Genomic DNA, 14,859 nt, shown 5'->3' with positions numbered 1-14,859 from the left:
GAGCTCTGACCCCCTGCCACCCCCCGCTCAGGGCAGAGCTGTGCAACCCTTCAGGCAGGCCACCCTTCAGGCAGGGTTGAGTCCCGTCAGACTCCTTCAGGCGGGACTCTCTTCTGCAAGCCTTGGATGCAGCCAACCCAGCACTTGCATCTCAGCGCTCAGGGAAAACTCTGCCTTCCTAAGCTTGATAAGCTCATCAGCCCCTCTCACCCCCTCCCAGCCTTCCAGTCTGTGGTCCCACACCTGGCCCCTCCAGCGACCTGAGTGGGACTCCTCCAGACCCCCTACTTGGGTCCCCAGCCAACCCACCTCACCTCCAGTCCCAGTCTCCAGGCTCAGGCGGACAGAGGTCTAGCTCTGTGCCTCTGTCTCAGATCTCACCCCTCGGCCCAGCCTCCTAGATGTGGGCCCTGCACTTAAACTCAGGAAGGCCATGTGACCCGCTGTCCGAGGGGTCTCAGGCCACGCCCAATCACAGTGCTCCAGGCTTTTCTGTCCTAGGGAGAGGACCCTTCTCTGTCCTGAGCCCTTACTTCTCCCCTCAGACCTAGACATCACCCCCCTCCCCTACACTCAAATCGCAGTGCTCCCGGCCCCACCCCCTCCAACATCCCTGCGCAGCGCTCCTCTCTTCCCGGCGCCCAGCCACTCGCCAAAATCCGAAAGCACCAGCCCGGGGCAATGAGGGACCCCTCCCACCCCAATGTCCAATCCTGGCCTTGCCCCAATTTCCAACAGCGAAGCTCCAGATCCTGCTGGACCGTTCCCTAAGAACCGGCCCGGCCCCCGCGTGGCCCCGATCCCCCGCCCGCCCACCTGTCCGGGTGCCCCATCTCCAGCAGCGCCCGGCACTGGCGCGACAGCTGCGCGATGCTTTCCTCGTAGTTCTCCACGCCCTGCTCCAGCTGCAGGTGCTTCTTGAGCAGCTGCAGGGTGCTCTGTTCGTCCTGGGGGCACACGGCGCCCGCGATGAGGCGGCAGGGGCCGGCCCCGGGCTCCAGCGCCCCCAGGCCCCCCCGCACCCCCAGCCCGGGCGCACCTTGCCCTTGTCCTCACTCATCATGAGCAGCTCCTGCTCGCCCAGCCACGCCTCCACCTCGGCCACGTCGAAGTAATACTGCTCCACTTGGAAGGCGGCGTCCAGCACCTGCTGCCGCCGCTCGGCCGCCTCCCGGAGTCCGGCCCAGGCGCTCTGCAGCTGCTCTTGGCCGCGGCGCACGGCCTCAGCCTCGGGGCTGCGCAGCGACGCCAGGGCGCCCGCGCGCTCCAGCACCTCCTCCAGGCGCGTCCCGTGCGCCTGGATCTCCCGCCGCAGGCCCTGGGGGTGGGAGTGGAGAGGAGCGTTCAGAGGGCGCCTCCACGACTGGCGCCGCCCAGGAGAGGATAACAAACAGCCGCAGATGGCCCACCGCGTGCCGGGCACCACTTAAGCATTTTGCGGTTCCTCGCTCACTCATCCCCCCCACGTTGCAGGTGGGAAAACAGGCACGGAGAGGTGAAGTACGTTGCCAGAGAACAAGCAGCTAGTAAGGGGGTGACAGGATTTGAACACAGGAGGCTCGATCCAGAGACTCTGCTCTCAAACAAGATGCCCGATGATAACAAGATTACCCCCCTAATGCTTTCAACACGGGCCTAAACACTGGTATCATTTACATGCGTGTCATTTACATACAGTGAAGTGCACAAATCTTAGGGGTACAGCTCAACACATTTTGACACATTATACACCTGTGTACCCAGATCAGGATACAGAATTCTTCCATCACCCCCAGAAGGTTCTCTCCACCAGCTCTGTAATTGCTGAGTACTTTAGTTAACCTCTCCTGTGCCTCGGTTCCCCAACTGGTAAATGGAGTTAATAATAATAGCCAACACCAAGTGCCTGCCAGACACTTTGCTAAGTAAGGGCTTTGCATAACGTAGCCACTTTTTTTTTTCCCCTGCCACACCGCACGGCATGCAGGGTCTTAGTTCCCCACTAGGGAGCGAACCTGTGCCTCCCGCAGTGGAAGCGCAGAGCCCTAGTCACTGCACTGCCAGGGAATTCCCTGCAGCCACTCATTTACTCCTCACTCCAACGCCAGGAGCCAGACATCATTATCATTCTCATTTTACAGATGAGGAAACTGAGGCACAGGGAGGTTGAGGAACTTGCTGAACGCACATGGCTAGCAGTGGCCCCCTAATATCTCCCTTGTGGGGCTGCTGTACTGTGGAGCCCTTAGAACTGTGTCGGGCATGCAGGAGGTGCTCAGTCAACATCAGTGGCTATTATTTGTTTAACAGCCCCCGTGTAGCCAGCACTCTCTCACACACACAGCTGAGCTCCCCCAGTTTTAAGCATTAAGTGCACTTGATCAGTTTCCTCAACTGTGGAAACGAGGGGCCAATTTTGTTTGTTCCCAACACTGTTGACAGCCAGGAGTATTTTCATCAAGATAGAAAAACAAAAATCAAAGAAAAACTCCAGCCTCTTAAAGAATTCCACCAAGTGCAGCATAATCACGAATCTTTCCAAAATAATTTCTGTACTCACCTTCCCACCATCCTTCAATGCCCTATTCTCCCAACTTAGATTTTTTTAAAAATAAAAGGTGGTGATGATGACAATACCTACCTCACAGGGTTATCGTGGAGATTAAATTAAATAACTGATATAACCCCCTAGGACAGTATTTGGCACATAGTAAGTCTTTAATCAATGTATTATTATTATTGTTATCATTATTATTATTATTTTTTGGCCGTGCCGCGTGGCATTCGGGATATTAGTTCCCCCGACCAGGGATCGAACCTGTGCGTGCCCCTACAGTGGAAGCGTAGAGTCTTTTTTTTGGGGGGGATGGGAGTTTTTTTTTTTAACATCTTTATTGGAGTATAATTGCTTTACAATGGTGTGTTAGTTTCTGCTGTATAACAAAGTGAATCAGCTATATGTATACATATATTCCCATATCCCTTCCCTCTTGAAGCGTAGAGTCTTAACCACTGGACCACCAGGGAGGTCCCATCACTGTATTATTATTACCCCTCTTATATATGTCTTACTTTGGGCTTTGGTGAAAGAGCAGCTTTGATCAAAGGGTTCCTCTGCAATTGGGTTCCTCTGCAAAAAGGTTCCCTAAGCAATTGGAGAACCACGGCTCTAGACCAAGTCTCTACTTATTTAGATGTGGAAATTGAGTCTCAGAGAGGTAAATAAAGGTCCAGAGATATTTAGTGGCTCAGAAGCCCCCCACTGTGCTCGGTGTAGGTGTCAGCCCTCCGATTATCTCTGTCCTCTCTCCCTATAGGTGTCTGCGGTTCTTGTTGGTTTGTTTTCTTTTTCGTGGCTCAATAGCCAGTGTCCTTACTTCTAGTCACAGGACCCTAATTTTCATCTGGGGAATCCCCTTGTCTCCATCTCAGCCCAGATAAAGTTAAGGCTGACCCCACCTACAGGTTCCAAGGGTGAGTCCTTAGTCCAGACCAGGCCATTCAGAGCTGTCTAAATCCCTGGCCACCATGATTAGTTCCGCGTGGACATGTGATTCAAGTTGAGCCCAAAAGAGTTATTCCTGGGACTACTGCTGAAATTATTGAGAGAGAAAAATTCTCTTCAGTTTTACTGGTGGGATATAAACTTGAATCTGTTGGAGTTCTTTTACCAGCAGGAGAGGAGAGCTGGCCTGAGAACAAAGCTAACAGGAAAAAAAATATATATGGAAATGAGAGATTCATGACATCTTGGAAGCACCTGATGCATCTATCTGCGGTCCACGGTCTCCTCAATTACAAGAGCCTATAAATTCCCCTCTTTGGCTTTAACCACCTTGAGCTGTTTTCTATCATTCGTATCCAAATGTGTCCTAACCCACTCCCTTGCCGTGGCTCTGCTCACCTGGTTCTTTTTGATGTACTGCTGGACCTCCTGCAAACCATTGCCTCGCTCTGTCTGCATGGCCAGTGGCAGCCGCTCCTGGACCCATGCCTGGAGAGGAATCGGGGAGCAGGTCAAGGGAAGGACACAGGGAGCAGGGCAAGGACCCCTCCCTCCCAACTAAACTGTAAGCATCCAAGCCCTCCCAGCATCCAAGGCCCTTCCTCACCTAAAAGTCTGCTCATGTCTTCAGCGTCCTCTGGACATGTTCTGTCTTGCTCTCTGCACTCGAGCCAGGCTCATGCTTACCTCTGGCCTTTGCACAGGCAGGTCTTGCTTTCTGGAATTCCCTTCCCACTCCCTCAGCAGGCTCCCTCATATGCACTCTTCCTTCACGTCTCAGCTCAGACATCCCCTCCTCCAGGAAACTCTCCCTGACTTTGGAACTTGGCCAGATGCCTCCTCCCGGCTTTCACAGCCCCCTGCTTCCCCCATCATATTCCTAACCACATTGGGTTGTCACTGACTTAGGACAAGTCTGTTTTCCCCTTTGGACTCTGAGTCAGGAACAGGGTCTGCCTCGGTCACTCCTGTGACCTAGCATCATGTAAGCACAGGGTTGGGCCCAGAATGATCAAGTGAATGAGCAAATTAGTGAATGACTGAATGAGGAAATGAATGGATGAGTGACAAGTGAGTAAGTGAATAATAAGTAAATGAGTGAAAGAAGGAATAAAGGATGAGTGGATGAATAAATCAATAACTTCATGAATAAGTCAATGAGTGATTGAAAGTGTTAATGAAATTTGAAAGAGTGAAGGAATGAGTGAATAAGTGAAAACGTTAAGGACTGAATGACTGAGTGAGTCTATCTGCTTATTAGTGGATAGGTCCCTCAGCCATCTCCACCCTTGAACCCTCCTAAGTCCCATGGCCCCGCCCCCATCCCAGTCTCCACCCCCTCTGCCCACTGGCCCGCCTCTGGCCTCATGCCCCGCCCCACCCTCGCACACCCCTCCTCTTATCCTGGCCCCGCCCCAGATCCCCGAGCGGATCCTCACCAGCTCGTCCTCGATGTCGTGCGCCACCTGGTGCAACTCCTTGGAGGCGAGCAGCAGGCGGCGGCGCTCCTGCAGCGGCTCGAGCAGACGCACCAGGCGCTCGCCCACCGCGTTCTGCCGCTCGCCCACCAGCTCCTTGCTCGCCGGCTCCAGCGGCAGCGCCGCCGTCTGCGCCTGCAACTCTCCCACCTCGCGGTACCACTCCTCCACTTGAGACTCCATCGACTGTAGGGACAAGGGTAGGGTCAGCAGGCCCCACCCTCCCTCCTGATCCCGCTGTGGCTCTCCAGGACCTTTATGGTGACAGCCAAACCCCTGGTCGAGGCCCACTAGTCCACTCTCCCCTGGCCCAATTCCTTCCAGAAGCGCTGCCCTCCTCTCTGATCCTGCAAGCCACTAAGCTAGTTCCTGTCTCAAGGCCTCTGCCGTAACTATTCCCCTCTGCCAGGCATGCTCTTCCCAGTCAATCAGATTTCAGCTCAGCTGTTACCTTTTCAAAGAGTCTTTCCTGACCCCCTGGACTAAAGTGGCCCATTTAGTTCACTAGTTCTCAGAAAAACCCTTCGAGGTTGGTGGTATCCCTATGTTACGGAGGAGGAAACTGAGGCCCAGAAAAGTTAGGTAATTTGTCCAAAGAGTCAACCTTTCCAAATATCAAAAATAAATACTAAAGCTATAATGGTTGATGCGCCACAGGGATAGACAGAAAGGGCAAAAGCAGACCCAGGTACACAGGAGAGTTCACACAGTTTACAGATGCCATTTCCAACCTCCGAGGGAAGGATGGGTTATTCAATGAATGGTCAGGCGCCAAGTCGCTGACCAAGCTAGCTGGATCCCTTTCTCACTCTTTATGCTGAAAATAATTCCAGATGGATTAAAGACTTAAGTGGAATAAGTAAATCCATAAGGCATACTAAGAAAACCGGGGCAAATGCTTTTATAATCTTGGGATGGAGAAAATCGTTCCAAGCACATAAACCGTAAAGGGGAAGATTTATAAATTTGGCCACAAAAAATACTTTTGTTTAAAAAAAATACTTTTGCTACAACCAAAATTTCTAGATTTAGTTAAAGGCAAGTGACAAGGTGGAAAAATAGTGTGTGTTAGAGCAAGGCACTAGTTTCTTTAACAGTAAAAGAATTCCCTTTTATCCTGCTTCCTTTGTCTCTGCAGCACTTAACCACCATCGGATAACTGTCTTTACTTGTGAGGCCTTTTTTTATTGGTCTCCTGCTTCTGGAATGTGAGCTTCATGAGGGCAGAGGCTGTGTCAATTCACCTCTGTATTCCCAAGTGCCTAGAAGAGTGTCCAGCATGTAATAGGCCTTCAATTGCGGTTTGTTCAATGCACAAATGAATGACATCAGCAAAGAGAGATTGCCCAAAAGAGAAATGGGCATTAGATGTGAACAGGCAACACAAAGAAGAAAAAATAAGCGCACGAAAAGATTCCCAGTCTCACTAATCAGCAGGATAATACAGGTTAAAACAAGGTATCCTTTTCTATTCATCAGATTGGCAAAAATTTAAAAGATAATAATATCTAGTGTTGGCAAAGATACAGGGAGATGGGCACACTCAGCCATTGTCAGTGGTGGTGTAAATTAGTAGAGCCTTTCTGGAAGGCAGTTTGGCAGGTCCTATCAAAATGCAATATGTGGGCTTCCCTGGTGGCGCAGTGGTTGAGAATCTGCCTGCTAATGCAGGGGACACGGGTTCGAGCCCTGGTCTGGGAAGATCCCACATGCCACGGAGCAGCTGGGCCCGTGAGCCACAATTGCTGAGCCTGCGCGTCTGGAGCCTGTGCCCCGCGACGGGAGGGGCCGCAATAGAGAAAGGCCCGCGCACCGCGATGAAGAGCGGTCCCCGCACCGCGATGAAGAGTGGCCCCCACTTGCCGCAACTGGAGAAAGCCCTCGCACGAACCGAAGACCCAACACAGCCAAAAATAGATAAATAAATAATAAAAAAAAAATGCAATATGTGTCAAAATGCTTTGATCCAGCACTGGCACTTGCACTTCTAGGAATGTATTTAAAGAAACACGGGCACAGGGACTTCCCTGGTGGCGCAGTGGTTAAGAATCCGCCTGCTAATGCAGGGGACACGGGTTCGAGTCCTGGTCCAGGAAGATCCCACATGCTGTGGAGCAACTAAGCCTGTGCACCACAACTACTGAGCCTGCGCTCTGGAGCCTGCGAGCCACAATGACTGAGCCCACATGCCACAACTACTGAAGCCCGCGCGCCTAGAGCCCATGCTCCGCAATGAGAAGCCACCGCAATGAGAAGCCCGCACACCGCAATGAAGAGTAGTCCCCACTCGCTGCAACTAGAGAAAGCCCGTGCACAGCAACGAAGACCCTACGCAGCCAAAAATAAAATAAATAAAATAAATAATAATAATAAAACTTAATTAATAAAAAAAAGAAACACTGGCACATATGCACAAAGATATTTGTCTGAGGATGTTCATCATAGCAGAGATGTTTGTCCAAAGATCTCATCATAGCAGAGCTTATAATGGGGAAAAAAAAAATGGAAACAACCTCCATGCTCATCAAGAGTGAAACGGTTAAACAAATCCACATCAGTATTGAATAATACCCAAGATTTACTGTTAAGAGGAAAAAAATTTTAGAACATACTTATGAATAGATATTTGTAGTGGATTACACATGCATAAAAATTCCCTGGAATAAACAAGAAATTAATAACAGATGGTACCTATTGAGGAGATGAGAATTTAGTGAATGGGGACAGGGATGAAGGAGAGACTTTTCACATAGGATTTTTTATATAGTTTTTGGTGTCTGAACCATGATATTTATTTATTCAAGAATTTAAATTAAGCATGAAATACAAAGAAAATAAAACCATCAGTAATCCATATAGGTACATCTATTAACACATAGAAAGAGATCTAGAAGGATGCACACCAAATAATAGTTGAAGTTCCCTTTGGAGTGTGGGATCTGGAGGCATGTTGAAGTGATACTTTATGTTTTACCGAAGATTTCTAGGTTAGTAGGATCTTTTACCAAAAAAAAATTGTATGTATTGTGTGATTCTAAACAGATGGGGGAAATCTAGAAAAGAAAACAAAATAATGAAATTAAGTGGTAACAGATTACAGCAAAAGACTGCAACCCAAAGCTGGAAACTTAAGAACCAAATCAAGACTTTTGTTGGAAGGTTCTGTAGTGCAGAGGGGTTGGTTTTGCCTGCCTAACATCCGTCCCTTCCTTTGCAGCAACTGAAAACCCGCTCTCAGGTCCTGAACTTCTTGAGGAACTAATAAAACCTAGAGGGCCAAGGTGGCCACATGATCTAAACCTGGCCAATCAGAACACAGGGTCAGGGATGGTCATATTACCTAAGCTGGGCCAATGAAAACTATTCCGGCTTCCTAAGGGGCTGATGAAACCAAGCGGCCCAATAATGGCCATGTGATTCAGGCCTGGTCAATGAGAACACTGAATCACCCTGGCCACAAGGATTGGGTAAGAGAAGGCATGTAACCTAAGATCAGCCAATGAAAACTCTTCCCACTTTTGCTGGAAAGGTGTGTGAGCTCAAAAGCGGTGGTCTCCTTCTCATCGTATTCCTAAAGGTAGAAGAACACAGACCGGGGATACTGGAGACAATTTTGCCGCCAAGAGGGAACAGGCTGCCCAGTGACGAGGCCAACACAGAGAAAAGCAGGGTGCAGAAACAAAGACAGAGAGATTCCTGAGAACGGAATTTGAGGAACCGATGCAGCCATGCCCCAATCTCATACCCCCTGGATCTTCCAGCTATGTGAGCCAACACTGTCCCCTTTTAGCCTAAGTCCTATGAACTGCACCCCAAAGAATCCCAGCTGATACAGTTCACAATCTGTAGGAGTCATAAAAATGGGTAAAAATCAAACCTTATAACAAGTCAAAACCATGTACAATGGAAAAAATTTTAAAGGCACAATTATAAGTGGCAGAAATCAAAGAAAAATGAAATAGTCATCCCCAAAAGTTTTTCGCTAAGAAAAACATTGTAGTGATGTGTAGAAAAATAAAAATGCATTAGAATTCAGGAAACTTTCAAATATAGTCTGAAATATGAAGGTTATAAGTTCCACTTCCCCATGAAAATGAAAACTCCTCTACCACCTCTCCAGCAAGTGGCCGTGTGACCTGAGATGGAATAATTCCAGGGGCTGCCACTTTTCTACTTCTACAAAAATGCCACACATTTTGAACACCCATTTAATGTGTATCCTTTCCTGCAAACATGGGCTAAGGATACAGAAGTACAATGGTCCTTAAACACATGAAAAGATGTTCAGCCTCCTTCAATGTTTAGGAAAATGCAAATTCAAATAACTACAAAACAGTATCTTTCACTTCTCAGATTAGCAGAGATGAAAAAGCCTGCTAATACCTAATGATGGTAACCATGTGGGGAGATGGATGGGTATCACATTGCAGGTGTGTCCACTGCCTTTTCAGGAGAACACTTGGCAATATTTATCAAAAAGTTTAATGTATACACCTTTTGGTCCCAAAATTTTACTTTGAGGATTATTTTCTACAGAAATATTTGCACACAGGCTCAAATACATATGGACAGGGATGTCTGCTGTGGCATTATTTATACTAGCAGAAGATTGGGAACAGCCCGAAGGTTTCTCAAAGGCTGGTTAATGACATTGTCAAACTACCCCTGGAATACCATGCAACAGTTTAAAAGGACAGACTATATCCTAGATTTTGTGACAAGGAAGGATGCCTAGGGTGTTTTGTCAAGTGAAAAGGCAAGCTTCACTATAGTCCGTATGTCACGTGTATGTGTGTGGGTATGCATAGTATATTTCTAGAAGGATAGAGGAGAAACAGTTGAGAGCAGTCACATCCCTGCGGAGTGGGGCTTGCATGTGGAAGCGGAAGGAAGGCTTTTCACTTTTCACATCATACCCTTCTGTTTGAACTTCTTGCCATAACAGCAATAATGGGTAACACATTGCTCTAAGCTCTAAGCACTTGACAAGAATGAATTAGTTTAAGCCTCACAACAGCATATGAGGTCAGGGAAGATGGGGATGTTTGTATTGTTCACAACTGGAGCCCAGCTCCTGGCACAGAGTAAGTCTCCATAAATGTGTGTTGATTTTGTTTGTTGGATTGGTCACCATGCTCTTCTGCTTCTCTTGGTATTAAAGGTTAACATTTTTTAAAAAAAGTAAACTAGCTTTAAATGTTAAAACCAAAGGAACAACATGGATGATTCTTGAAAACATTAAGTGAAAGAAGCCAGACACAAAGGACAATATATTGTACGATTCCATTTATACGAAATGTCCAAAATAGGCAAATCTGTAGAGACAGAAAGTAGACTAGTAGAGGGAACTAATGGGTGCAGGGTTTCTCTTTGGGGTGATGCAAATGTTCTGGAATTAGATAGTGGTGAGAGTCACTCGACTTTGTAAATACACTAAAAATCACTGAATTGTACTCTTTAAGAGTGTGTATTTTGGGAATTCCCTGGTGGTCCAGTGTTAGAACTCCGTGCTCTCACTGCTGAGGCCCTGGGTTCAATCCCCGGTCGGGGAATTAACATCCCCCAAGCCGCGCAGCACAGCCAAAAAAAATAAAAAATAAAAAAAATTTAAAAAGACATTAAAGGTAAAAACCAAAACAAACAAACAAAAACCAGAAGAGCCTACTTCCAAAAGAGCTTCAGGCGCTCTGCTGCATGGTGACACACAAGCCCTGACCCCCACATCAACCTGATTTCTACTCGGATCCACCTGCTGTTCTTCCCATATTCCAGCTGGGGAGACTGAGGCTCAGAGACGATCAATGCCTGGTCCAGAGTAAAAACTGCCAGAACCAGAATTTGAACCCAGGACCACGTGACCACGAAACCCTAGTGGCCCTCAGTCACTCTGCTTCTCTGTAATTGGGGATGATGCGGCTCAGAAAGGTGGGGTCACTTGTCCTCAGTCACACGGTAGGAGAACGAGGGTTCAAACCCTGGACTGTGTAGCTCCTGACTCCGGGCCATGATGAGCTAGATGAAGAAATGTGGGGCAAAGAATGAAAAGGGGCGAAGAGGGTGTTTTCTCGGCCAGAGAAAAGAGCCTGGCTTAGGGTGGGAGGTAGTCTTTACGGACTCAGCTCAGCGGCTGCAAAGACTCCAAGTGCATCTTCCCCTGACTGGTCCCCCTTAGATGGCAGGAGACCAGCTCCCCGCTTCCCTCCCCAAGCAAGAGCCCATGGCTGAGCCAGGCCAGCTGGTCAGACCCCTGGGGACTGGGAAAGCAGGGGTTTGGGACTCTACCATCTGGCCCCTCAGCCGGGAAAGACAGTTGGAGGAGGCCCTGAAGGAGGACTCTGGGTCACGTGGCCTCGACCTGGGAGGCGGGGTTCCAGGAAGGCTGCTGCAGCAGCTGGGTTGGGGGACAAGGGGAAGGACACGACGAGGACACAGGGATGAGGAGAGATCAAGGGAGGGGGGCAGAGATGGAGAACTGAAATGAAAAGAGACGGAGAGAAGAGAGTGAGAGAGTAAGACAGAGAGAGATAAAGAGACAGAGACAGAGAGACAGACAAACAGTTGAGAAAGAGAGAGAAAAAAACTAAGAGGGGCTTCCCTGGTGGCGCAGTGGTTGAGAATCTGCCTGCTAATGCAGGAGACACGGGTTCGAGCCCTGGTCTGGGAAGATCCCACATGCCATGGAGCAGCTGGGCCGGTGAGCCACAGCTGCTGAGCCTGCGCGTCTGGAGCCTGTGCCCCGCAACGGGAGGGGCCGCGATAGTGAAAGGCCCGCGCACCGCGATGAAGAGCGGTCCCCGCACCGCGATGAAGAGTGGCCCCCACTTGCCGCAACTAGAGAAAGCCCTCGCACGAACCGAAGACCCAGCACAGCCAAAAATAAATAAAATAAATAAATAAATAAATAAAATTAAAAAAAAAAAAAAAAAAACTAAGAGAAACAGAGACACAGAGGAACTGAGGGAGCACAACTGGGAGGCAGGCCCAGAGTGAGGCAGAGGTCCTGGAGCACTCTCACAGCCACACCCCCTCAGACCCCGAGCCAGTACCTCCCGCAGCCCAGCCTGGCCCTGGTGCCCTGAGGGGTAGGGCAGCCAGGAGATGTGCCCGGCTGGACCGACCCCCTCCCTCCTGCATATGCCCAGTGCCTGGGATCTCAGGCAGGCCCCAGGGGACAGCAGGGCCTTGGGAGGCCGCTCCCCTCCCCAGTGGCAGCTCCTGAGGCCCAGCTGGACTCCATATGGGGGCCTTGGCCCACTGAGTCACTCCCCACCTCGGACTCCCTCTGCTGGGGAAAGGGGCCAGGAGTCCTATGCTGGGCCTACCCATCGCTGTGTGACCCCCCCACCCAGGCTCTCATCCGCCCTGGGCCTCAGTCTCTCCCTTAAACAATGGGGACCTCACCTCCTGGTCCCCAGGGCTTGGTGGGCCTAACCCCCTCCATGTGGAGGGAAGAGCCGGCTCTGCACTTGGCTAGGGCAGGAGGCCCCAAACCTTCCCTCTGAAACCTAAGTGGCCAAAAAGGGAGACAAGGATGCTCAAGGTCACCAGTTCCCCCCAAAATGCAAATGCAAAGACCACAGTGAGATACGCTGCCTATTCACCAGACTGGGAAAAAAATCTAAAAAGTCTGCTAACACCAAGTGTTGGCAAGTATGGGTAGAAACAGGAGCTCTCATTTGCTGCTGGGGCGAGAGCATTACATGGCATCAGGACTCAGGCGAGCAATCTGTCACAACCAGGTGAACTATAAACTGACAGTTCTAACTTTCGGCACTATATTAATGTCTCATATAGCACCTCCCCCCGCCCCGCCAAATACATTTTTTAAAAGCTACATGGATGGGGGGAAGTGCCAAACTGGAATATAATCAGAAACAAATGAAACAGCTATTTCACATAAATAACGTAATCTACGGAAGGCAGAGAAATAACCCAACTTTTGAACACAGTATAGTGACGACGTGCCCTCTGGCGGAAGACAATTAAAAAGTTAAAACCTGTAAGCAAGAACTGTCTCTTAGTTAGATTTGCTGGGTCAGCAACTCTGAAACTGCATCATGCAGTATGTCTTGTAATCTTTACAATGTTCGTATGAAATCACTACGGTTATTATGTCCACTTGACTGAAGAAGAAACTGACGCACAAAAAGAGACATATTTCCAAGTTAGCCAGTTGGTAAGCCACAGAGCTGGGCTTGACCCCAGGCAGCCAGGCTCCAGCATCCATGGCCTTGACCTTGGCATGTACTGCCACCCAGAGTCCCGCTGTCACCAAATGGCTTAGCATTAGGGTCCTTCCCTTTGCACAGAGGAGGTGCCTGAGGCTCAGACCAGAGGCAAAGCCACGTGCCTAACATCACACACCTAGTAAGTGGCAGAGCTCTGATTCAAACCCACACCTGCTGAGTCCTGAGTCTGTGCTTTTATTCACTGCAGTAAACTGCTGAGGAAGAGTTAGTAATCATCGTTAAGACAATGAATAATCCTAGTAATAGCTGCTGCTGTGCTGGAGGTCTCCATTTGCCCCTCCTGACCCAGTCTAAGCTTCTCCATCCTGCTCTGTGCCCCGGGGTCGGCGGGGGCGGAGTGGGGTGGGCTGACCTGTATGGACCACAGCAACTGGCTCCCCTGCCTTCTGGCTTCCAGGTGGGCTGGGCTCAGGATTGGCTACATAATTTGCAGGGCCCAGTGCAAAATGAAAATGCAGGTCCCTTGATTCAAATGTTAAGAATTTCAAAACAGGACAGGGGCTTCCCTGGCGGTCCAGTGGTTAAGAATCCACGCTTCCACTGCAGGGGGCACGGGTTCTATCCCTGGTCGGGGAACTAAGATCCTGCATGCTCCGCGGCACGGCCAAAAGAATTGCAAAACAGGAGAGCAGAGCACAAAACCAAGTGTGGGGTCCCGTGGGACTGCACCCATGAAGTACGTCCTGTGAACTAAGGGGAGCGGACCTATCATTTCCCGGCTCCTCCCTGCAGCAGCGGCCATTCTTGCCTAAGGGTCCCCGCTCCTTCCAGGCGACTCTGCACCCCTGTCCTCCCCCACCCCCCTCACCCCTGCCCGGAAGTGAAGCTCCCTGCTATTGGCCCCAAGGCTTCCCCATTTCCTGCTCACACCTTTGTCAAGACTCTCGATAGGCCCTCTTCAAATCGTCCTCAGTGGAGCATGCCTTCTGTTTCCTGTTGGGACCCTGACAGTCACAGATCCCCATTTGCTGGGAACTCACCACATCCCAGCGCACACCTTCACCTGGCCCTGGGATGCCCGCGCTGAGGCAGTCCTACTTAAGAAGGGACGACAGAGGTTCAGAGAGGGACTACACTTGCGCCCTGGCTGGGATTTGAACCCAGGTCTGTCTGCCACCCCTTAGGGCTTTCATCACTTGGCCCCTGGCTGCTACTACTCCTTGCTCCCTCCCCTGTCTGACCATCCAGGCCACCACTTGTTTCTGCCGATATTCCAGGTGATCCCTCAGAGCAGACCTGGGGCCGAGTCATCCCTGTGTGACCACTGCCTGCCCAGCTAATGCAGTGTGGACCTCAGGCAGTGATGGATTTTTCCGAGGCCAGTGAGAGGGTCACGTTCCCCACTATGGTCTGGGAGTATCGAGGGAGGAGGGTGGATGGGAACTAAATGTGGTCCTGAATGGCCACTTGGTGGCTGTGTGACTTTGGGAGAGCCAGGACTCTTTCTGTGCCGTGGTGTCCTCACATGTCCAGTGAGGATAAACCACAGCACTTCCCTCGTAGGGCTGCTGGGGAGGAGGGACAGGTTATCAGTGGCTGGCACAGAACACAGATCAGCGGTTCTCAAAGTGTGGTCCGGGCACTCCTGGGGATTCCCAAGATCTTTTCAAGGGGTCTGCAAGGTTACAACATGGTTTAAAAAAAATAC

The 14,859-nt window shown here is 50.0% G+C and overlaps 1 protein-coding gene across 3 annotated transcripts in view; it reads right to left on the bottom strand.

Annotated features, from left to right (window-relative positions):
- Positions 1 to 14,859, bottom strand: part of SPTBN4 (spectrin beta, non-erythrocytic 4) — a 74,215-nt gene that overhangs the window by 13,068 nt on the left and 46,288 nt on the right. For all 3 annotated transcript variants that reach the window (XR_009006172.1, XM_057534879.1, XM_057534880.1), the window contains exons 21-24: positions 4,924 to 5,148; positions 3,884 to 3,973; positions 1,040 to 1,318; positions 817 to 947 (exon numbers count right to left, since the gene is read on the bottom strand). Coding sequence is in view for 2 of the 3 variants with exons in the window: in XM_057534879.1 (XP_057390862.1) it covers positions 817 to 947; positions 1,040 to 1,318; positions 3,884 to 3,973; positions 4,924 to 5,148 (725 nt within the window). In the remaining variant the exon portion in view is untranslated. The remainder of the gene's footprint in view (positions 1 to 816; positions 948 to 1,039; positions 1,319 to 3,883; positions 3,974 to 4,923; positions 5,149 to 14,859) is intronic.

Source organism: Balaenoptera acutorostrata, chromosome 19 (assembly GCF_949987535.1).
Source record: "Balaenoptera acutorostrata chromosome 19, mBalAcu1.1, whole genome shotgun sequence".
In the NCBI taxonomy this organism is placed as follows: Eukaryota; Metazoa; Chordata; class Mammalia; order Artiodactyla; family Balaenopteridae; genus Balaenoptera; species Balaenoptera acutorostrata.
The sequence above is the reverse complement of the archived record's forward strand: the minus strand, read 5'-3'. Positions and strand labels throughout refer to the sequence as shown.